Source organism: Homarus americanus, unplaced genomic scaffold (assembly GCF_018991925.1).
Source record: "Homarus americanus isolate GMGI-L3 unplaced genomic scaffold, GMGI_Hamer_2.0 scaffold4896, whole genome shotgun sequence".
Taxonomy (NCBI): Eukaryota; Metazoa; Arthropoda; class Malacostraca; order Decapoda; family Nephropidae; genus Homarus; species Homarus americanus.
Window position 1 is genome coordinate 6,867,076 of NW_024749657.1, and position 23,299 is coordinate 6,890,374.

Here is a 23,299-nt window from a genome sequence, read left to right on the forward strand (position 1 = left end):
AAGTTTTTTCATACCCCACTTAACTGTGATTGTGAATAAGAGGTAACGTCATCAAATTACAGTCAATAGGAAACAGAGCAACCAGTCAGCACAACACCCCAACTTATGTTGTTGTTGATATTTTCTTCCTTTTATTGTTCAGGTTGTATAATACTGAAATGCTATGTGCAGTGTGTATTTATTTAACATCATATTCCTGAGTTTAAAATGTAGTGAAACGAGAATAAATATCCAGCAAAGCATGTTGGGGTGTTGTGCTGACTGATTGCTCTTGTTCTCCTATTGGCTGTAATTTTATGACGCCACCTATCTCACCAATCCCACGCTAAGTAAGTGCGATCACGGATCAATGCAAAATGCACGACAAAAAATATGAAGCTCTTGGGGGTAAAAGCTACGTGGAAGGTGCTTCCTGGGGGCTGTCGCCCCTGGCAGAGATCCTGCCGCCCTGGAAAGACACCCACTGTTGCTCAGGAGGGCGCCACTGCCCCCAGGGATTCTTGCCAACGCCTGTGGCTCATAATAGTCCTCCTAGATTAAAATAAATATTGCATTCTTTCAGTAATCTCTAGCACTGTGATTGGTGCATACAGGTAACGTTACAATTATCCATTAGAAAACAGACAACCAGTCAGCACAACACCATGTTGATATTTATTCTCCTTTTCATTCCAGGTTATGATAATGTGTATTTTATTTAACATCATATCTCCTAGAGCTAAAATAGTGAAAAACGAGAATAAATATCCAACAGCAAAGCATGTTGGGGGTAAGGAAGTTGACTGATTGCTCTGTTCTCCTATTGGTTGTGAAGTTTTGACGTCACACTTTTACTCCACCAATCACGTTTAAGTAAGAAGACTTACTGGACGAATGCAAAATGCACGACAAAAAGCTATGAAGTCTGGGCACCATGTGGAAGGGCCTGGGGGCGCTGTCGCCCCTGGCAGAGATCCTGCTGCCCTGAAAGACACCCACTGCCACTAGGAGGCGCCACTGCTCCCAGGACCCTGCCACGCCTGTGGCCTGGGCACAGGTCCTCCTCCTAGGGAGGCGGCGCCCCAAAAAATGGATACTGGTAAATAAATATTAGAGCTCTTTCAGTAATTCTATATTCGTGATTGGAATAGAGGTATCGTTATCAAATTAAAATAGTTAGCACAACACCCCAACTTAGTTTTGCTGTTGATATATATTCTCCTTTTCATTGTTCAGGCTGTATAATACTGGAAAATGCTATGGGCAGTGTGTATTTTATTTTAACATCATATCTCCAGAGTTTAAAATAATAGTGAAACGAGAATAAATAACCACAGCAAAGTTATGTTAGTGTTGTGCTGACTGATTGCTCTGTTCTCCTGTTGGCTGTAATTTTATGACGTCACATCTACTCCACCAATCACGTTTAAGTAAGGGATTACTGACGAATGCAAAATGTAGGACAAAAAATATGAAGTTCTTGGGTAAAGTTGCATGTGAAGGCCCTGGGGCGCTGTCGCCCCTGAAGCTGCCTCCTGGCAGAGATCCTGCTGCCCCTGGAAAGACACCCCACTGTTGAGCTAGGAGGCGCCACTGCTCCCAGGGACCCCTGCCAACGCCTGTGGCTCGCTGGGTCAGGTCCTCCTAGGGAGGCGCGCCCCAAAAAATGGATACTGAAAATAAATATTGCATTTTTCAGTAATCTCAGTTGGTGGGCACTGCCCAAATACTACAGCCAATAGGAAAACAGAGTAACCAGTCAGCACAACACCCCAACTTATGCTTGTTGTTGATATATATTCTCCTTTTCATTGTTCAGGTTAAAGATAATACTGAAAATGCTATGGGCAGTGTGTATTTTATTTAACATCATATCTCCAGAGTTTAAAATAGTGAAACGAGAATAAATATCCAACAGCAAAGCATAAGTTGGGGTGTTGTGCTGACTGGATTGCTCTGTTCTCCTATTGGCTGTAATTTATGACGCCACATCTACTTCCACCAATCACGCTATAAGGGATTACTGACCTAATGCAAAATGTACGACAAAATATGAAGTTCTTGGGGTAAAGCTGCATGGAAGGGCCCCCAAAGTTGCCGCCTTCTGGCAGAGATCCTGCCGCCCCTGGAAAGACACCCACTGCCACATTAGGAGGGCGCCATCACCCCAGGGATCTCTGCCAACGCTCAGGCTCACAATAGGTCCTCTCCTAGGGAGGCGGCGCCCCAAAAATGGATATTTCGGTAATGAAATATTGTTCTTTTCAGTAATTCATTTTATTCAGATTGGTGGAATAAGAGGTAACGTCAGTTCAGCAGCTATTGTCATTTCTGGTTCATGCTTTTGCTGTTGATATTTATTCTTTTCATTGTCTGTAAGGCGATAATACTGAAAATGCGCAAAGGTATTTTATTTAACATCATATCTCCTATTTAAAATAGTGAAACGAGAATAAATATCCAACAGCAAAGCATAAGTTAGTGTTGTGCTGACTGATTGCTCTGTTCTCCTATTGGCTGTAATTTTATGACGTCACATCTTACTCCACCAATCACGTTTAAGTAAGGGATTACTGGACGAATGCAAAATGTACGACAAAAATATGAAGTTCTTGGGGTAAAGCTGCATGTGGAAGGGCCCCTGGGGGCGCCGTCGCCCCTGGCAGAGATCCTGCCGCCCCTGGAAAGACACCCACTGCCACTAGGAGGGCGCCACTGCTCCCAGGGACCCTGCCAACGCCTGTGGCTCACAATAGGTCCTCCTAGGGGAGGCGGCGCCCCAAAAAAATGGATACTGGTGTCGTAAATATTGCATTCTTTCAGTAATCTCTTACTTAACTGTGATTGGTGGAATAAGAGGTAACGTCATCAAATTACAGCCAATAGGAAAACAGAGCAACCAGTCAGCACAACACCCCAACTTATGCTTTGCTGTTGGATATTTATTCTCCTTTTCATTGTTCAGGTTGCGATAATACTGAAAATGCTATGGGCAGTGTGTATTTTATTTAACATCATATCTCCCAGAGTTTAAAATAGTGAAACGAGAATAAATATCCAACAGCAAAGCATAAGTTGGGGTGTTGTGCTGACTGATTGCTCTGTTCTCCTATTGGCTGTAATTTTATGACGTCACATCTTACTCCACCAATCACGTTTAAGTAAGGGATTACTGGACGAATGCAAAATGTACGACAAAAATATGAAGTTCTTGGGGTAAAGCTGCATGTGGAAGGGCCCCTGGGGGCGCCGTCGCCCCTGGCAGAGATCCTGCCGCCCCTGGAAAGACACCCACTGCCACTAGGAGGGCGCCACTGCTCCCAGGGACCCTGCCAACGCCTGTGGCTCACAATAGGTCCTCCTAGGGGAGGCGGCGCCCCAAAAAAATGGATACTGGTGTCGTAAATATTGCATTCTTTCAGTAATCTCTTACTTAACTGTGATTGGTGGAATAAGAGGTAACGTCATCAAATTACAGCCAATAGGAAAACAGAGCAACCAGTCAGCACAACACCCCAACTTATGCTTTGCTGTTGGATATTTATTCTCCTTTTCATTGTTCAGGTTGCGATAATACTGAAAATGCTATGGGCAGTGTGTATTTTATTTAACATCATATCTCCCAGAGTTTAAAATAGTGAAACGAGAATAAATATCCAACAGCAAAGCATAAGTTGGGGTGTTGTGCTGACTGATTGCTCTGTTCTCCTATTGGCTGTAATTTTATGACGTCACATCTTACTCCACCAATCACGTTTAAGTAAGGGATTACTGGACGAATGCAAAATGTACGACAAAAATATGAAGTTCTTGGGGTAAAGCTGCATGTGGAAGGGCCCCTGGGGGCGCCGTCGCCCCTGGCAGAGATCCTGCCGCCCCTGGAAAGACACCCACTGCCACTAGGAGGGCGCCACTGCTCCCAGGGACCCTGCCAACGCCTGTGGCTCACAATAGGTCCTCCTAGGGGAGGCGGCGCCCCAAAAAAATGGATACTGGTGTCGCAAATATTGCATTCTTCAGTAATCTCTTACTTAACTGTGATTGGTGGAATAAGAGGTAACGTCATCAAATTACAGCCAATAGGAAAACAGAGCAACCAGTCAGCACAACACCCCAACTTATGCTTTGCTGTTGGATATTTATTCTCCTTTTCATTGTTCAGGTTGCGATAATACTGAAAATGCTATGGGCAGTGTGTATTTTATTTAACATCATATCTCCCAGAGTTTAAAATAGTGAAACGAGAATAAATATCCAACAGCAAAGCATAAGTTGGGGTGTTGTGCTGACTGATTGCTCTGTTCTCCTATTGGCTGTAATTTTATGATGTCACATCTTACTCCACCAATCACGTTTAAGTAAGGGATTACTGGACGAATGCAAAATGTACGACAAAAATATGAAGTTCTTGGGGTAAAGCTGCATGTGGAAGGGCCCCTGGGGGCGCCGTCGCCCCTGGCAGAGATCCTGCCGCCCCTGGAAAGACACCCACTGCCACTAGGAGGGCGCCACTGCTCCCCGGGACCCTGCCAACGCCTGTGGCTCACAATAGGTCCTCCTAGGGGAGGCGGCGCCCCTTAAAAAAATGATACTGGTGTAAATATTAGTATTCTTTCAGTAATCTCATTAACTGTGATTGGTGAATAAGAGATAACGCTGAGTCAAATTACAGCTAATAGAAAATAAAGTCACTTAATTTAGGCTTTGCTGTTGATATTTATTCTCCTTTTCATTGTTCAGAAGGTGATAATACTTGAAAATGCTATGGGCAGTGTGTATTCTTATTTAACATCATATTCCAGAGCTTTCAAAAGGCTAGTGAACGAGAATAAATGCCATCCAACAGCAAAGCATAGTTGGGGTGTTGTGCTGACTGATTGCCCTGTTCTCCTATTGGCTGTAATTTTAGTGACGCCACATCTTACTCCACCAATCACGTTTAAGTAAGGGATTACTGGACGAATGCAAAATGTACGACAAAAATATGAAGTTCTTGGGGTAAAGCTGCATGTGGAAGGGCCCCTGGGGGCGCCGTCGCCCCTGGCAGAGACCCTGGGAGCGTGGCTGTCCCTGTAGAGCCCTTTGGGGCGCTGCTGTCAGTGAGACTGTCCGTAAGTGCTCTAGGCCCTGAGAGAGCCCCAGGCAGTGCCAGCGACCCTGACAGAGCGCCCTTATGCCAAGCCCATGGCACAGCACGTGGGGGCGCCACTCACAATTCTGAGGGGGCCCTGGAGAGCGTCAATAACCCCAATGAGGGCCCCCCGGATCGCGCCGCTGTCCCTGGGAGTTCCTTTTGGGGTGCTATGCCCCAGTAGGGCCCTCCAGGGACTTTGGCGCGCCCAGGCCCCCCTGAAAGGCGGTGAGCCCCAGGTATAATGCCATCTACGGCGGCGTTTCAGGGCGCGCCCCCCAGGGCGCTGTCAGGGACGCTGGTACTGCCAGGGGCTCTCTAGAGCCAAGAGCACTTCCAGGGACCATCTCACGGGATCAACAGACGCCCCCATGGCCTCTACTGACAGTCACTCTCTCAGGGCCCTGAATCGTGGTGACTTCATGGGCCCTTCTATGAAGCAAGCAGCGGCGGCGCTATGATCCTCCTAGGGGCGGTTGGCCCAAGATGCCCTTCTAGGCACGGAGGGGACCTTCGCTAGGGCAGCAGGGTCACTGCTAGGGGGCATAACGAAATATCCCAAGAGTGGCGGAACCCCAGAGATTTGATAGAGATGTCATACATATTGCATTCTTTCCAGTAACTCCTTACTTAACTGTGATTGGTGGACTAAAATGTAAATCTACCAAATTACAGCCAATAGGAGAACAGAGCACTAGTCAGCACAACACTTCAACTTATGTTTTCCTGTTGATATTTATTCTCCATTTCATTGTTCAGGATACGATGATACTGGAAATGTGATGGGCAGTGTATTTATTTAATGTCATATCACCCAGACTTTTAAATAGTGCAAAAACAACTATCTCTAGTGGCCATTCCAGGGGCGATGGCACCTCAGGGTTTCTCCCACGGACATCGACGCTGCTAGGGGTCTTTCCATAATCACCGGCGCCCCCAAAGACCTTGGCAGGGTCGTTGCCGCTCCCAAGGACTCTCCCAGGGAACGCCTTATTCTCAGCGTCCTTCCCAAGGACAATGTCGCCCCCAAGGGCTCACCCAGGATCATCGGAGCTCCCAGGGGCCTTCTCAGCAACAGCGTCACCCCCATGGACCCCGCCAGGATCGCTGGCGCTCCCAGGAGCTCTCCCAGCGACAGCCACACTCCAAGCCGTTCTCTGGGACGACGGCGCCCTAGGGCCCTTCTAGGGATGGCAGCGCCCCAGAGTCCGTACCTGGGTACTGGCGCCCTCGAGGATGTTCTTACTTAAGCCTCTCTCGGTCCTTGTAATTCAGTTGCCTCTGAAGATGTCTTGAATAACGACGAAAGCTAAGGTGCTCCATTGTTTCCCTTTTTGCATATATATATATTATATATATATATATATATATATATATATATATATATATATATATATATATATATATATATATATACAATAGTTTAAACTGTTAAGGTCGATGACTCACATAGTTTTAAAGGATATTATTATAATGTGGCGTATAAAGTGTGTATATAATAATAATAATAATAATAATAATAATAATAATAATAATAATAATAATAATAATAATAATAATAATAATATAATAAAAAATAATAATAAATAATAATAATAATAATAATTAACGGTTTATTGAAAAATGCACAGCAGCCAAAGACTGAAAATAAACAATGGGCAATGACTTCTCACCTACAGTAACACGGGAGGGCAAAAGGTTTTACTATAAATTGGAAAAGAACATTTAGTGACCATACAAACTGTTGTTTGAATGATGGCGGGGGCTGGTCTTACGCCCTTCTGTGAGGGGGCACGTAAGCCAAGTGTGCTGAGGTGTTGAACAGCAAACACGTGTTGCAATAACGAACTCATAAGTGGTGTCATGAGAGACCTCACGTGTCGCAGTAGCTCGTTCATTACGTAGCGTCGCAGTATCAATTGGTGACCTCACGTAGTATGGTGTCACAGTACCTCGCTCACTGTAGTAACTCACAGTTAGGTGTGAAGGTCAACATTTTCACTCTATTGAACATAAAAGAGTGCACAGCAAACTCAAATCCTCCCATTTCGCTTTTTTTTTCTCGTACATTACTTTGGGGGTGTTAAACACGCCTCTGGAGTGTAGACAGATGGCAACCTAAGGCATGAATACACGTTGGTAATACTCTCCTCACAACCTGCCCAGCTGGCCCGTCGATCATTAAGTACGAAACACAACTTTTGCCAGTGTGTGACTGTACAGTACAGTAGCTGGGATGTGTAGATAAGACTGGAAAAGGGAGTAAGTACAGTGCAGTGGCTAATGGGATAAAGCACTCGCCCCCCTGTCGTTGGTTCACGCCTCAGTCCATCCAACTGTGAATGAGCACCTAACTTTACAGTAGAGGAAGTGAAGGAGGTTGCCACTCGTGTGTCTGCTTTGTTAAAAATCCCTAATGAGACGTCATGCCTATTGGACTCGTTTCCACAATGGTCTGTGAAAAGAAAGGAATCTATGTGAAGTGTTTGTTTGCAGCTAGTCCTACGCCCGGCCTCGTGGTCCTCAAATAGACGAGAGCAGAGCCGCTTCTTGGAGCCATCTATTACTCTATAAACTGCCTAGGCTTTCAATCTTACCCACGACGTAATTTGTATATATAATGGTGAAAATGTTGTGATATGTTCGTAACGTGGAAAAACGCTTTGTATTTTATTTACATTATGGAGAGAGCACTATACAAGTTATTTGCACAGTAGAGAGTATTATATATTTACACGGTGGAGAGTATTATATAGTTTATTTACACGATGCAGAGTGCTATATAGTTTGTTTACATAGAGGACATAGCGGGGACAGAGTGAGGCACTTCCTGAGGCAGGCTGCGTGGTAGAGGTGGCGGCAGGGTGTGAGCCTCGCCTGACGCAGCTCCTCCAGGCAAACTGGACACGTCGAGTTGAGCTCAATCTCCTGCAGGTGAGGAAAGGTGGTGTGGGTCATATAGTCCGTGTTGAAGAAATACCACGAACAATATCACTAATCTGACAATACTTTTTAATAGTAAATTATTATTATTGTTAATGTTTAAATCATACGCCACATACGTAACCCTATTTCTTTAATTATTTTAGAGTAGATTTTATTTCATTTAAGCAAATTTAGATTAGTTTGTGTCGTTTCAAATATTAATAGTTGTGATCCTGTTCGTGATGCTTTAAACCTTGAATTTCTAGTTCATCAGGTTGGCTGCCTCCTTCACCAGTACCGTAGACCTCACTCAGTATATATATTCAAGTTAAATATTGAATTAGGAACTTGTCAATGTGTTCAATAGGTAGATTTTATTCGGTTTAACAGATGTGTGAATTAAGGAAACAGAACGGTGTAAAAACACGGGAATGTAAAGCGAGAGAAGGAGAGAGACTCACCTGAGGCGTGGCTCTCCTACACTTGGTAATGAGAACAGACTGTCGGGAGATATGAGCCAGGTACTCCCCCCTCAGGAGCAAACCGGGCACCAGCAGGTTGGTGTAGGCAGCCATCATCACCAGCCAGGGGGAAGAGAGTGCTAAGGGCACCGTCACACAGAGGGACGCCACCACAGTACTCCCCCTCATGAACACTGGCACCCAAAACTCCTCCTCCTCCTCCAACACCTCGATATCCAAAGCTCGACTCCAGGACACGATGCGCTCGTTGCCTGAGAGAAGGGAAGGTGAGATCTTGTTGTTCCCTCCCTCTCTATCTGTCTCCCTTCCTAATTGCCTGCCTACCCAACCTCCCTGTCTCCTTGCCTCCCACCCTCCCTGCCTGCCACCCTCCCTGCCTGCCACCCTCCCTGCCTGCCACCCTCCTGCCTGCCACCCTCCTGCCTCCCACCCTCCTGCCTGCCTGCCACCCTCCTGCCTGCCACTCTCCTGCCTCCCACCTCCTCCTGCCACCTGCCTGCCACCCTCCTGCCTGCCACCCTCCCTGCCTGCCACCTCCTGCCTGCCACCCTCCCTGCCTGCCACCCTCCCTCCCTCCCTCCTGCCTGCCACCCTCCCTGCCTGCCACCCTCCCTGCCTGCCACCCCTCCCTGCCTGCCACCCTCCTGCCTGGCACCCTCCTGCCTGGCACCTCCTGCCTGCCACCCTCCCTGCCTGCCACCCTCCTGCCTGCCACCCTCCTGCCTGCCACCCTCCTGCCTGTCACCCTCCATGCCTGCCACCCTCCCTGCCTGTCACCCTCCATGCCTCCCACCTCCATGCCTCCCACCCTCCCTGCCTCCCACCCTCCCTGCCTCCCACCCTCCTGCCTGCCACCCTCCCTGCCTGGCACCCTCCCTGCCTGCCACCCTCCCACTACCACTATCACCACCACCATCACCAACCCCTCAGCCATTTTCTACAGCTTATATATAATAAGTGATAACAAATTATTACATTAATTTCCACTGGACTGAACCACAATGTGTTATAAATGATCTCCACAAAATCCCACTAAGTCAAGGTGGATGAAGTTTTGTCCCACTAATCAGTCGCGCCTCACCTGTCCATCTACGCTGAGACACGACGAAGTAGATGAAGGTGACGACGATGTAGACGAGGTCAGATTCGACGTGGTTGAATTGGAGGGTAAACATGACGAGGACGAAGGACATGGCGACACCTTTACCCAACCTGACCGCCATGTACCAGGCAGTAAGGCGCATTAAGTCCCGCATCTCTGTAGTCTGCATCGTTCTCGCCCACTGCCGCGTCTGTCCCCACCCCCCCCAAAAGAAAGATGGCCAATGTTAGAAGGAGTACCACGAACGGTAAAAAAAGGTTATGGTACTAAACTGTTCATGAAAGTAGGCGTCACAAAAATTATCTCAACGTGAACTAACCTAACTAGTCAAATAATCTTAAGGTAATTTTGGCTTAGGTTAGATTAGGTTAGATTCCTAGGTTCAATCATCCATCTACCTGGAGATGTAAGAATTAATCTAACTGGATGACTTAACACACACACACACACACACACACACACACACACACACACACACACACAACAGATACTAACAAAGAGAGACTTGTGCAGGTAGTGGAGGACTGTGTAGAAGAGAAGGAAGTAGAGAGCCGTGAGGTGGGCGAGGGGCGTCACCAACTGTTGCACCATCAGGAAGAACACCACCTGTGGGAGAACAACACCTGTTAGTCTACTTCCGCTAGATAGAATATCTCCCAATGGCTTCTTTGTAAACAGACATGACTGATAATCAGACGGAGGGCAATCGTATAGTCCTCTCCTGTGAAACGGGGAGAGGGGCATAAGAAGTTTAACGTCGGCTAACGAAACTTTTGTCAATATAATTGTTTTTGTTGACAGGAAGTTGTTCAGCAAAAGCTTAAGACCCCAGTCGCTCCTCTCACCTGGTTACTGGTGGTCCTGAAGCCGTCGAAGGCGAGGTAAACGTTGTGCAGGAGAGGCAACACGCAGCCGAAGACAAAGATCAAGGGCATAAAGATCGCCCTTAGAAGGTATCTCAAGAACTGCCTGACGAGGTACTCAGTCCAGAACGCCGCCCAGCACACTGCTGAGCCCAGGGACGTGGCCAGCCCGGTGTAGAGGGCAGACCTGCGGGAGGAAGACGTCTCTTCATGAGGTACTGTGGAGATGTACTGATGCCCAGGATAAGAACTGTATCCTCGGTGAATCAGTTTAGTATTTCACGAACCTTCCCAAGAATGACGTCGTCGGGAAGTAATTTGAAGGGATCGTTCAGGTATCCATCAGGTACCATAATGAGTTCCAACACTCAAAAGGCTCACTCATGACGATATTGTTGTTGTTACTCACACTGTATCTGTATTTTCCTGGTTATATAAGCTGTTTCACTTTTAATTTCAAGAATAAAACAAGACCCGTAGCTTAGTGACTCAGGGAGAGTTACGAAGCTAGAGGTGCCGCTTTATTTTTCAGGGTGAAGAGTGACGCTACATGTAACTACTTCCCGATTAAATGAAAACTTGTTCATTACCCCTAACCTGACCTCACTAAACACACGTACATTATTCTTAGATTTCGTTTGGTAACATATCTTTAATAAGGGTTAGGAGATTATGTTCAGAATAATGGATTGGTTTCAGGAAATAATATTCACAAGCTCTCGTGGTCCTGAAATTAAAATAAATTATATAATTATATAATCAAAGTTTCGAAGTCATAAACAAAACTGAGTGATAACTGAACGAGATATAACAAAGATTCATAATTTGTGAGCTTCGAAAATATCCAGGATGAAGAGTCAACCACTGGACACATGTTTCCTAGGCTATAACACGATGGTCATTTGAGTATAGTTTATCATTATCAAGTTCACAGCTCGTTTTTGACGTAATGTAACTTGAAGGATAAATTGACTCATCGCAACAATGAGGAACAACAGACCTGCCCTAGTGAGTCACCTCGACCATGATCAACCACAGAACTGACGTATAGAGTGAGCATAACCTTGATGCTCTGGGGAGACACTCACCGCGTAAACAAGAGAGCCAGCACGGTCCTGGGGAGCCAGAGGAGGGAGCCCTGAGGCAGCTGGGCGTGCAGAGCCATGGGTAGAACCACGCCTATGTACACGAAGGCCGCCAGAGCCACCAGGAAGGGTCGTGTCCTCACCACGAAGAGCAGGTAGGGCGCCAGCACCAACAGTAGCAGCCACGGGTACGCCGGCAAACCCTCACCCCCACGCCCACCTGGCGGGAGGCCCAGACAATTACACCCAGTGACGAGTGTATCCCGTGATACAAATGCCCCATTATATTCATCCTCTTGTGGGGGTATTTATATCTAGGAGGAATTTTTACGTAAAGGATATTAGTAACCTTAGGATATATATTTGTGGCCCCTGGAGTATTTGAACCACTAGGATATTCTTAACCCAACAATACTTATACCGCCACCATCTGTGAGGAAGGAAAGGAGTGAGGTAGTAATGAAGGGGGGTGGGCCTGCCTGTGACTTTTGAGTAAAACAAAGTTGACGGTGCACATTCCTCATAAGCGAACTGTAAGAGGATGCACCTGAGTCGTACCAACGGTGAGGAGGCGTGTCACATGTCTCAACGGGACGAATAAACTGCATAGATATAGACCAAAGAGGAACAGGACCTGGGTGTGTATGCTGATAATGAACTGAAGTTCTCGGGCCATTGTGAGAAGAAGGTGCACCAAGCAACTAAACTAGTAGGTCTTATAAGAAGGTGCCTCCTAACCTGGTCCCCGAGATATGCTAGGGACTGTCAGTTGGTTGAAAATGTTCAAATGAGGGCCACCAGATTGGTGTCTGCACTCCGACACCTCAGCTACCCAGAGAGATTAGTGCGCCTGCAACTGTCTAGCTTATACTACAGACGGGCAAGGGGTGACTTAATTGAGGTGTATAAACATCTCAGAGGGCACTACACAGTCGAGTGTCCATACCTGGAGCTGGCGGACGCCCGCCCCACAAGGGGTCACAGCTCAAGCTGATGAAGCCACAAGTCCAGAAAACTGTGAGGGCAAACGTTTTCGGGGTGAGAATTGTACTCTTGGAACAATCCTCGTATACAGACCTGGAAAAAGTTATGGGGGAAGTGTGGAAAAAAATAGATAAGGTAGGAAACAGTAAAGAATACACAAGCAACAAGCTACTCCCCCTAACGACCCGAGAAGTTAGAAAAGCCAAACATCGCTGGCCATACACACCGCCCTACCAGATGGAATCAATGGACGAGGCCAAAATGGAAAGCGTACATAATACTTCACACACTTAGTAAACAAAAAAACAACCACTAAATTAACAACAAAAGGCAAACACTTAATAGCTTTAGTTATTTAGTTATCGGGAAATACTATTGTAATCTTTATCAGTTAGTAAAATAGTCTAGAAAGGTTTTTAGTTATTTATTTTAAAAGATTTGGGAAATTTAACATATGCTCTTAAAAAATCTAGTTGTTCTTTCCTTTTATAGTTGGTTTTTATGAGTAATTGTTGAAATATTTTACAGTTGATAGAGAGAGAGAGAGAGAGAGAGAGAGAGAGAGAGAGAGAGAGAGAGATAAAATACACACTTACCCATTCTTATTCCAGCCATTGTAAAGCGCGCGGGCCAGACGAATCACAAGACGGGGGAAAGAGTAGTAATTGGTGAGGGCGGGCACCAGGATGCAGCTGTACACCACCACGCCCACAGCTACCCCACCCACGCCCACGTCACGTACCAACAGAGGCGCCAGCAACACCACCGACAGCAGGCAACCTGACGGAGGAAGGAAGGATAACACTATCACACCCACTATTACACCCACACGCCCCTTACCACACTCACACGCCCACTACCACACCCACACGCCCACTATTACACCCACACACCCACTACCACACCCACACGCCCATTACCACAGACACACGCCCACTATTACACCCACTGCCACACTCACACGTCCACTATTATACCCACACGCCCACTATTACACCCACACGCCCACTATTACACCCACACGCCCACTATTACACCCACACGCCCACTACCACACACACACGCCCACTATTACACTCACACGCCCACTACCACACACCCGCGCCCACTGCCACACCCACACGCCACTACCACACACACGCGCCCACTGCCATGCCCACAAGGCGTCCGCCACGCCCACAAGCCGTGCATCGCGACTACAAACACGCTCCATATACTTACTTGCAGCGCCAGATCAAGGGTCAAGTCAGGGGTTCAAGGCTGTCATTGTGTGTGTGTGTGTGTGAAGAACGCGTTTACAGTTTGTCTAAATGGGCCCTGTGACCTCAACACCTTACCCATATGACCTTATCCCTTGACCTCTTAACTTACCCTGTGACCTTCAGCTTTGGTCTACTTCCCATTCTAGATCTCACAATTCCCTGGAAAGGTAAGAGCGCCGTGCTGGCTAAGACGCTACTGATTACTCGTGTGTTGAGAGAGAGAGAGAGAGAGAGAGAGAGAGAGAGAGAGAGAGAGAGAGAGGAGGTAACACACTAGCTCATCACTGAAAATAAGACAAAAAACAAATGCTATCTTCTTGCAGCCCATGGCCACATCACCTGATATTACGCTCCTCCCGGGTAATTAGAAAAGCTGCTACACCAGACGAGCACTCGCCAGCTTTCTGCCTGCAGTGGCGACGCATCATCTTAGCACACAAGAATGAACCTGGTGTGTACGGTGGCTGACCTGCAGTGCCGTGTCTGACTTCCTGTTGGAACACGACAGCTCGCCAGCGTCCAGGGTTACGGTAGGGTGACGGTAGTGGCATTACACCCGCGCTCACACCACCCACGTACGCCCACGCGTCTGGCAACCAGTCTGCTGGAGCAACAAGGAAAAAATCCAATTTCATTCCTGCTAAAATTTCGTAATCAGTTTTCTACACTTATATCTATACTTTACTTCGTCCACTTCTCACTGGTCAGCGCTCCAACCGATCGGGCGGCCATTTACACACTGTTGGCATGTACCCTGTATATATTGGGCAGGCACTGTCTCTTGAATGTACCTGAACCTGCGCCAGTGTTGATCAAGTCTGGTTTTCAAAGAGCTCACGCTCGGTGCTGTCACAACACCCTCTGGCAGACTGTTCCAAGAGTTACAATATTGACTCCGAAAAAGTTTGCCCTCACAGTTTTCTGGACTTGTGGCTTCTTCAACCTTGAGCTGTGACCCCTCGTGGGACGGGCGTCCACCAGCTCCAGGTTTGGAAACTCGACTGAGTTGTACCCTTTGAGATGTATATAAACTACAATTAGGTCGCCCCTAGCCTGTCTGTAGTATAAGCTAGGCAGTTGCAGGTGTTCTAATCTCTCTGGATAACGGAGGTGCCGTAGTGCAGGCACCAGTCTGATGGCCCTCCTTCGAACATTTTCATTCAACTGGAGCAGGTACAGATACATCCTGGAGCTAGTACAGGCCTAGTACTTGCCAACAGTGCGTAACAGAGACTTGACCGACCGCCCAAGCGGCTAACGAGCCGATCAGTGGCGAAGAGGATAAAAGTAAAAGTAAAGTCAAATGAAACAAACACTCAGTCTGTTTTAAGAAATTGTGTCGAAATATCGTCAATCTAAAATTCTAGACTCTAGCAATCTTATATATTAATTTCGAAATTACCGTGAAAATGACAAATGGGACTAATATATAAAACTCATATTGATTGGCCCGTAAGTTTAATGAATGGACAACTTCCCATCTATATTCATTTTCTATCATTGGTGTTTATGTTTCGTTGTTTACCTCTGACGCCATGCTACACTCCCCATATACACAAGGATAAACTAAATTATATAAAAATTAAAAGAAAAAATTCTCAGAAAATGACAAACAAAAGAACGTTGAAAAAATGTAAGGGAGGATGCACGAGACAGGCAACAGGACTGCCTCTTCATAAATCACCAGAATCACTCAAACTAAATCATTTTCACTTAACGTCTTTAAATTACCTAACTTCATTTTGACTCCTAAATGGTACCCACAGAATCTCCTTAACTAAAATTCTACACACACACACACACACACACACACACACACACACAGCCGTCAACAGGTCAACTCTCTTAAATTCAACGTATTGGGCCCGCTGTTGTTTGTTTGTTTCATAAATGACATGCCTGACGTTGTACATTCCTCCATACAAATGTTTGCCGATGACGCCAAGTTATTTCGGGAAATTAAGAACCAAGTGGACTGTGAAGAGCTGCAGAAGGACCTCTGTGGGCTCCAGGAATGGTCGAAGAAATGGCTGCTGAGATTCAATGTCACGAAGTGTAAGAAGATGCACCTGGGGTGTACCAACGGTAAGGAGGTGTATCATATGTCCCAACGGGATGAAGAAACTGCACTCTTTGAGACTGAATGTGAGAAGGACCTAGGTGTGTATGTTGACAATGAGCTGAAGTTCTCGGGCCATTGCGAGAAGAAGGTAAATCAGGAAAATAAATTATTGGGTCTTATAAGAAGGTCGTTCAGATATCTAGACGGTCCGTCCCTCGTAACGATCTTCAAGAGTGAAGTGCTTCCCCATCTGGAGTACTGTCACCCCGTCTGGTCCCAGAAATATGCTAGGGACTGTCAGTTGGTTGAAAATGTTCAAAGGAGGGCCTCCAGACTGGTGCCTGCACTTCGGCACCTCAGCTGCCCTGAGAGATTGGAGCGCCTGAACTTACCTAGCTTATACCACAGACGGGAAAGGGGTGACCTAATTGAGGTGTATAAGCATCTCAAGGGGCACTATTCAGTCGAGTGTCCTTACTTGGAGCTGGCGGACGCTCGCCCCACAAGGGGTCACAGCTGAAGATTGAAGAAGCCGCAAGTCCAGAAAACTGTGAGGGCAGACTTTTTCGGAGTGAGGGTTGTAAACTCTTTGAACAATCTACCAGAGAGTGTTGTGACGGCACCGAGTGTGAGCTCTTTCAAGACAAGACTTGACCAACACTGGAGCGGGTTCAGGTACATTCAGGAGCCGGTGCATGCCCAGTACTTGCCAACAGTGCGTAACAGAGACGTGACCGATCGCCCAAGCGGCTAACGAGCCGATATTTTTGTGATGAGGATAAAAGAAAAGGAAAAGTAATCAGAGACGTGACCGATCGCCCAAGCGGCTAACAAGCCGATCAGTGGTGAAGAGGATAAAAGTAATACTGTAGTCAACTCAAAACATCACGTATAAACAATATAATGAGACACGGATAAACATAAAAACAATAAGCAAGATGTTGATATTAAATTCAAGGATAGGACACCATTACCAAAACAATGTAGGACACTGATACTCGCTAAGAATTTCCTGCCATAATTTTCGGTTCTGACAGTTCTATATCCCTTCAAGAAACTTCATCTATGAGAATCAATACCAGTATAGTATTCAAATTCACCGCCCAAATTATCTGATAATATTCACGAGAACTGATAAATAACAATAAAAAAATAACCACAAGCACATCACTCTATTGAGACACTTACTTTTTTTTTTGTCTTTACCACTATTTTAAGGAAATCGTTTTCCTGGTATTGATAATTGAAGCGTAAAATATGTATGCATTTTTCCCGTCCAGTTTTGAGGAAGATTGGACACTACTGTGCGAAAGTTCAGCACTGTTCAGGAAAGCATGACCATCAGAGGATTTTAGTGGCCCTGGAAACACAGTGCCAGGGTCACCAAAGACACACACATGCGTAACTTCACCACCTCACACGTACACCACTGCCAAGATGCCACTACCCACCACCACGATCACAACACCACAAACACTCTACTTTATTTTCGGGAAATTGCGGTAAACAAATGGCTAATTGTTATATTTGGAAACTGTATGATCCCAGAGTCATGTAGTAATTTACTGATGCCTTGGAGAACATAGACAACGCGGATTATTTAGTAATATATCAGTAGTCAACAGCACAACAGGACAAGCAGTAATGCTAAATTTAGCACTCCTCGGTCACCGCTGCAGCTTCCTCCTCCCAAATTTCCCGTGGGTGACATTTTCAAAAGATCATGACTTCAGGTGTCGTCAACTATTGTTTTAATAACTTCTTATGCCATCAGTAAACATTAGTCTTCATAAGAACATCAGATCCTTACATTTACTGATATAATTATTACCCGTTTTACCATAGTCTCTCTCTCTCTCTCTTTGCTTTGTATGTCAGTCAGTCTGTCGCTCTTATTACAGTATAATTTCATATAATCATTAATATTACCACAATCTTTATTCGTATTAATAATATTAATAGCAGTATTAACAGTACAAAAGTGTGCACCTGACCCCGTACGCCCCTCGACGCTTCCTGTTGAGTTATTATAGGAGGCGTCGAGGCGCGTACTAGGTCAGGAAAGTTTCTATGTTATTAACCACAATATGTTTAATGATCCATCAGCCTCAATTAATGCTGTAAACGCATTTGTAATGTCTGTCATAGTACTCATCAAAAAAAGTTTCACTTTTATTTTTGTAGATTTACTATTCTTTAACCAAGCCTAAGCAAAGGACCCTGATGGCTTTGATAGCTCGTTAGTCGCTGTTACGTACTGTTAGCAAATACTGGGCATTGACTGTCCCCTGAATATACCTGTACCTGCTCCAGTGTTGGTAAAATCTGGCCTTGAAAGAGCTCTCACTCGATGCCGTCACAGCACTCTCTGGCAGATTATTCTAAGAGTTTACAATTCTCACTCAAAAAAGGTCTACCTTTTTATAATTTTTACTACTACTACTACTACTACTACTACTACTAATAATAATAATAATAATAATTATAATAATAATAATCAGTGAGAAGATATAAAATAATAATATAAATCACAATCGAATTTCCATTTAGAAATAGCATGACTACATAAGCATTATAGTTTCATGTTACAATAAAATATATGATTATGCATTTGTGGGTTAATTTAGTCACATGCACATGATAGACCATTGCTACTCATTCTCATTAATGTCCAAATGCACTAATTTACAAGATATATAATGAAATACCTGATATAACTATAGTTATAACCACCAATTTGTAAGGTAATTATTAACGCTATATACGTGACTCATACGAAGTTAAAGTTATGTATATATTCTGTACTGTATACTGTATGCTTCAGTTGAAATTAATTTTCACTAAATACTCCTATTAATTCACACATAAATCTAAAATAAAACATTCCCCAGTTAAGGTGACGTGTGATAAGCTCCATTTATTAATACCCAACCAACCAACATTAAAACTGATACTTTAGAGAATTATTAAAGTTTAGGATATAAAAATATTGTATTTTTCTCCTCTATAATTGAAGAAGAGTATTATATTTGCTGAAAAAAATCTTAAATATGAGGTAAGTATTAACCAGCCGAGGTAATATAAGAGACGAGACAGCCGGTGAGGTAAACAAACCGTGATGGAGGGACTGAGGGGCGTCGTATGGGTGTTCCTCTTCGCTATATTTTTGTCGTTGTCATGGTGTAAGAAGTTCGACGGGGCTGATAAACCTGCCTGGGCCAAAAAGAATATCAGAGACTATAGTGATGCTGACTTGGAGAGACTATTGGACCAGTGGGACGTAAGTTACTGTTAGTGAGGACAACCCCTATGAACTCGTGTCCTTAAGTAAAATTATCCCATCATTTGAGTAGGAAATGTTATAGAATAAAAATATCCTGAAAATTGTCTAAACTAATGATTGTAAAGATAAAACTCATTCCTGTGTTGTCTAAAAGTAAATATTTATCATATTTATTAGTTGCCAAGCATGGAACTCTATATTGATTCTTAGTTTTTAGTGATGATGCAAAGTGCTGAATTAATGTTTAGAATATCAAAAGCTCCCCCAAACTTAGACTTGTACATGAAATATGTTATTATTGGTGTTGGCTTGAAAAAGACGGTTATAGTTCATGGGACAATTTTACACAATTTTATCTGGTCATTAATAAATATAGATCTGTTTTTGTAGATGAAGTTTAATCATGCAGTAATGTTTACCAAACACATTATCCAGGAAGATGAAGAACCATTACCCGAGGATGAACTGCCAGAGCACCTGCGACCCCAACCCAAGTTGAATTTTGATCCCTCTAATATTGGAGATCCAGAAGAACTTTTAAAGATGAGTAAGAAGGGCCGTACACTCATGATGTTTGTACAGGTGAAGGAGGAGCTGAGCCCTGAGCGAGCTGAAGAAGTGACTAAGCTGTGGCAAGGTTCACTCTTCAACAACCACATACAGGCCGAGAGGTAAGCGTGTATGTTGTGGACTCTACTGCCATGGCTATGTGGTGTGGCAGAACACACATTTGGCTATTGTACACATGTGTCACAGTCTGGGTTTTTAGTTAAGAAGTGATTAATATTAATATATTAAGTGCACAACTATTCTCAAACAGGTTTTATAACTGCTAGTGACTAGATGCCCTTCCACATAATATAGTTAACTGTGTCTGTCCCTATATAATTAAGTTGTTTCCTCTCTGTAACTTCTGACTGACTCTGCAGGTCCAAAGGAACATTGTTTGCTTTCAGTTTATCTGCAATGTCTGTCTGGTTTAAAGTGACTGAATATAAAAAAATAATTTCTGCTTCTAGGTCTGCATGAAAGTGAAAAGCTTTTTACTACAATGTGATATTCTGTTGTATAGTCCTCGTGTCAAATTTCTTTTGATTGTAACTGCTACTGGTAGTATTAAGGAATATTTAACCCTGCCTGTAAATCTCTGGTTCACAGTATTTTCTAATTTTCTGCACATTTCTTGGATGCATTTGTTATGATTTTTACACAGTACAGTAGGTCTTGAAATTTTCACCGAAGTCCCTTTTATTTTTTTACAGGAATACGTACATACCCAGTACTGAACTGTATAATTTTTTTTTTTTCATTTATATCCATACAATACAAGTCACAACAACTTTGTTTGTATGCAAGTACTTCATTCACACAATGTTTTTTAGCTCCCATGTTTTCAGTCTTTTGTATTATCCTTCATTACAGATGACTTTTCAAATGTGAAATTTTACCGAGTACAGCAATTATTTATGTTTAATACATTTCATCCCATCTACTGGCATCTAATACTGTACAGGTATTGCTCATTTAACGATGGGTTTGTGTTCCCTAAAACCCTGACGTTAAGCAAAATTATTTGTAAGTGATGGATAACGGCGAAGCATGGTGGGCGGGCAGCAGGCGGAAAACGCCGAGTACACTACAGTACCCCCTAATAATAATACATATTAAAAAAAATTATATAAAAAGTTTTGACTTTAAACAACTGATTTATTAACACCAAAATTTTTATGAATGATGTGGTTCAGAATTGAACGATTTGGTGAGCACAAGGCGAATCTAATTTGAACAAATTTCAAGTGCATACGTCAAAAATAAAAAAAATTGCTATGATCAAAAGTAAAATTGATGCATAGCATAACATAAAATACAATGGCACAAATTTTATGTACAAAAAGTAACTCCTTCCACGCTCAAAACATTCTCTGGGTGACGTAACATAGTTGAGCCAGGCATTCACCCAGCTGACTTAGAAATGTGTGTTGCTGCCCCGCTGCATTAGGTGTATGCTGTGATGTCGCATTAGGGGGAAGGGAGAGCATGGCATGGTGGCGATGCAGTTGCAGTCCACTGCCTCCACACATACATTCACTTCACACACCCATTCTCTTCATTTTACATATTTTATAGTTTTATATTATATTTTCTTTATTTCTAAAGCACATTAGAGTGCAGTATTGTAATGATTTTTCCACAACTTATATAGTTTCATTACATGAAACAATGGCAATGTGTCATTTCACAGGCCACCTCGTCTCCATTTTCTCCCCTTCCCAGGGAGTCGAGCTGTCGCTAAACCAAATTTTGATCTAATGTTCATTGCGAAATGGTGTAAAATTTTTTGTATTGCTAAACCGAATTAACGTTAAGTGAATTATCACTAAATGAAGGATACCTGTAACTCCCTTTGAAAATTTTTATTTTTAATGGCAGATATATGGTGGACAAGAGGCGGGCAATTTTCATGTTCAAGGATGGTTCCCAGGCCTGGGATGCTAAGGACTTCCTGGTGGAGCAGCAGGAGCTGCAGGAGTGTTCGATGGAGAACAAAGTGCACCACGGACGTCATACTCCGGAGGTAAGCTGGCAGTGTTGATCCAGGTATATTTTACCAAATATTTAGCCATACATCCATCATTGTGTTGGAATGGTTCTAATTTTGAATTAAGGTTTCCCATTTGGTTCAATGCCTTAAATTTTCCAGTGAAGATATTTTATATGAATATAAAACTATACAACAAAAGTAGTGTTGAGGTAACATGTAAATGAAAAGTAAGGTTGTCGAGAAAGTTGACTCAGGTTTGCAGAAGTGGTATGGGCATATTGAGAGCATGAAAATTGATTGGTAAAAAGTTTCAAAAGTGCCATCTAAGAAACTGTATTTTGTGTCAAAGTTTAATCACACAAACTGAGCATCGTGCCATTTATATTTTGGTAGATTTGTGGGTCCTTAATAAAGACTGAATAGTTTAATATTCTTTACAGTAAAGGGGGACATCAGTAACACATAGGAGCAGTGTGCTTTATCTATCTATCCTACTATAACCAACATGTTGCTTAACTTGGTAATACATTTTCAGGGGAAGAAAGAACTGAAGGAGGCAGAGGCCAGGAAGAATCCCAAAGCTAACAAATCCAAGAAGAAGAAGAAGAAGGAGGAGCTATAATTGTTGTTTTCACTCGTAGGTTAGATGAATCATGTCCTACCATCATCATCCATCCTTCTGACGTTTGTTGTTATTCAGTCCTATTATGAGTGTACAAGTTAATTAATATCCTTAATATGAATGAATTTTCATATATAGCTGAAATGTGTATTATTTTAATTTTATTTAAGAGTACTGTGTACAATTTGTCGCCAAGTTACGATGCTTGACTTACGAACACCTTTTTTTATGAACAGGATCCCAATACATTCATCACAAAAATCTGTAATTAAAGTTTTATTTTTAACATTACTTTGTATTGTTTAACATCACTTTATTTACAGGTATTTACATTACTTTTTATGTTTATGATATTAATGTTTTGTATGTTCAGGGTTGTTTTAACATTAACCAAACCAATGGAAATAACACTGTACTTGAAAGAGCCAGTTATAATAATATTTTAAGTGAATTCGTAATTCAAGTCTTATATCACTTTGCTTTGATAAATTTATTTTCTACAAAGTGGGTATTGGTGTCTTATTGCTCTGCCCTGGTGAAAAGTTGAGTGAGTGATATATATGAGGTGTGTATTTTGTAATAAAGTGTTGAATTATAATGCTTTCATATTTTACCCACTTCACTAGAAACTATAATAATTTAGTTACCCTAAAATTAAGGAGTCTTCCAAAAGGAGTTTAGCAGTCACCTGTTGCCATAAGGGTTGATGGTTTGTGCTGTGTCCACCCAGCCGTGAAGGTTGGCAAATGCAATGCTAGTCCCTACCAAAGGCATAGTATGCTGTACAGTATTTAGTGCACTCTATCTGCATTGCCATTAACCCATTGTGTATGTGATCCCCTGTGCTGAGTAAAATTGTCTGGCATTAACCAAATAAAATATCAAGAGTAGTGTCCCTGTAGTGAAAGGGCTAATGAGCTAAATAACTTACTCCTCAGAAACAGTCATCTCAACGATTATGAATACTGTAAACTCGT

General features: G+C 43.5%; 3 protein-coding genes across 4 annotated transcripts in view; 1 reads left to right on the forward strand and 2 right to left on the reverse strand.

Annotated features, from left to right (window-relative positions):
* Nucleotides 1-5,483, reverse strand: part of LOC121853494 (proteoglycan 4-like) — a 7,783-nt gene extending 2,300 nt beyond the window's left edge. The window contains exon 1 of the mRNA XM_042347644.1: nt 5,463-5,483. Within this exon, the coding sequence (XP_042203578.1) occupies nt 5,463-5,483 (21 nt within the window). The remainder of the gene's footprint in view (nt 1-5,462) is intronic.
* A 2,370-nt stretch (nt 5,484-7,853) lies between these two features.
* On the reverse strand, nt 7,854-17,475 carry LOC121853598 (protein TRC8 homolog). Of its 2 annotated transcripts, none has more exons than XM_042347843.1 (8): nt 17,066-17,475; nt 14,283-14,417; nt 13,148-13,331; nt 10,465-10,669; nt 10,115-10,225; nt 9,599-9,809; nt 8,497-8,768; nt 7,854-8,038 (listed from the first exon to the last, which is right to left on the reverse strand). In XM_042347843.1, exons 2-8 carry the CDS (start codon nt 14,362-14,364, stop codon nt 7,889-7,891), a joined length of 1,215 nt encoding a protein of 404 aa, XP_042203777.1. In that variant the 5' UTR covers nt 14,365-14,417; nt 17,066-17,475; the 3' UTR covers nt 7,854-7,888. The 2 variants fall into 2 exon arrangements, with proteins under 2 accessions (XP_042203777.1, XP_042203778.1); XM_042347844.1 differs by lacking the exons at nt 14,283-14,417; nt 17,066-17,475 and adding exons at nt 11,571-11,787; nt 14,153-14,271.
* A 1,492-nt stretch (nt 17,476-18,967) lies between these two features.
* Nucleotides 18,968-22,920, forward strand: LOC121853548 (LDLR chaperone boca-like). Its single transcript, XM_042347753.1, has 4 exons — nt 18,968-19,155; nt 19,594-19,829; nt 21,589-21,733; nt 22,236-22,920. The coding sequence occupies exons 1-4, from the start codon at nt 18,994-18,996 to the stop codon at nt 22,320-22,322; spliced, it is 630 nt and encodes a 209-aa protein (XP_042203687.1). The 5' UTR covers nt 18,968-18,993; the 3' UTR covers nt 22,323-22,920.
* Nucleotides 22,921-23,299: the final 379 nt, after the last annotated feature.

Excerpts from the sequence above, each read along its gene's own strand:
- LOC121853598 (XM_042347843.1), bottom strand. The coding sequence starts at position 14,364 with ATGCCACTACCGTCACCCTACCGTAACCCTGGACGCTGGCGAGCTGTC. Across the intron at positions 9,810-10,114 it reads ACCTGCACAAGTCTCTCTTT|ACGCGGCAGTGGGCGAGAAC; the intron begins GTTAGTATCTGT and ends GGGTGGGGACAG. Across the intron at positions 8,769-9,598 it reads GTCTCAGCGTAGATGGACAG|GCAACGAGCGCATCGTGTCC; the intron begins GTGAGGCGCGAC and ends CCCTTCTCTCAG.
- LOC121853548 (XM_042347753.1), top strand. The coding sequence starts at position 18,994 with ATGGAGGGACTGAGGGGCGTCGTATGGGTGTTCCTCTTCGCTATATTT. Across the intron at positions 19,830-21,588 it reads AACCACATACAGGCCGAGAG|ATATATGGTGGACAAGAGGC; the intron begins GTAAGCGTGTAT and ends TTTTAATGGCAG. Across the intron at positions 21,734-22,235 it reads ACGGACGTCATACTCCGGAG|GGGAAGAAAGAACTGAAGGA; the intron begins GTAAGCTGGCAG and ends ATACATTTTCAG.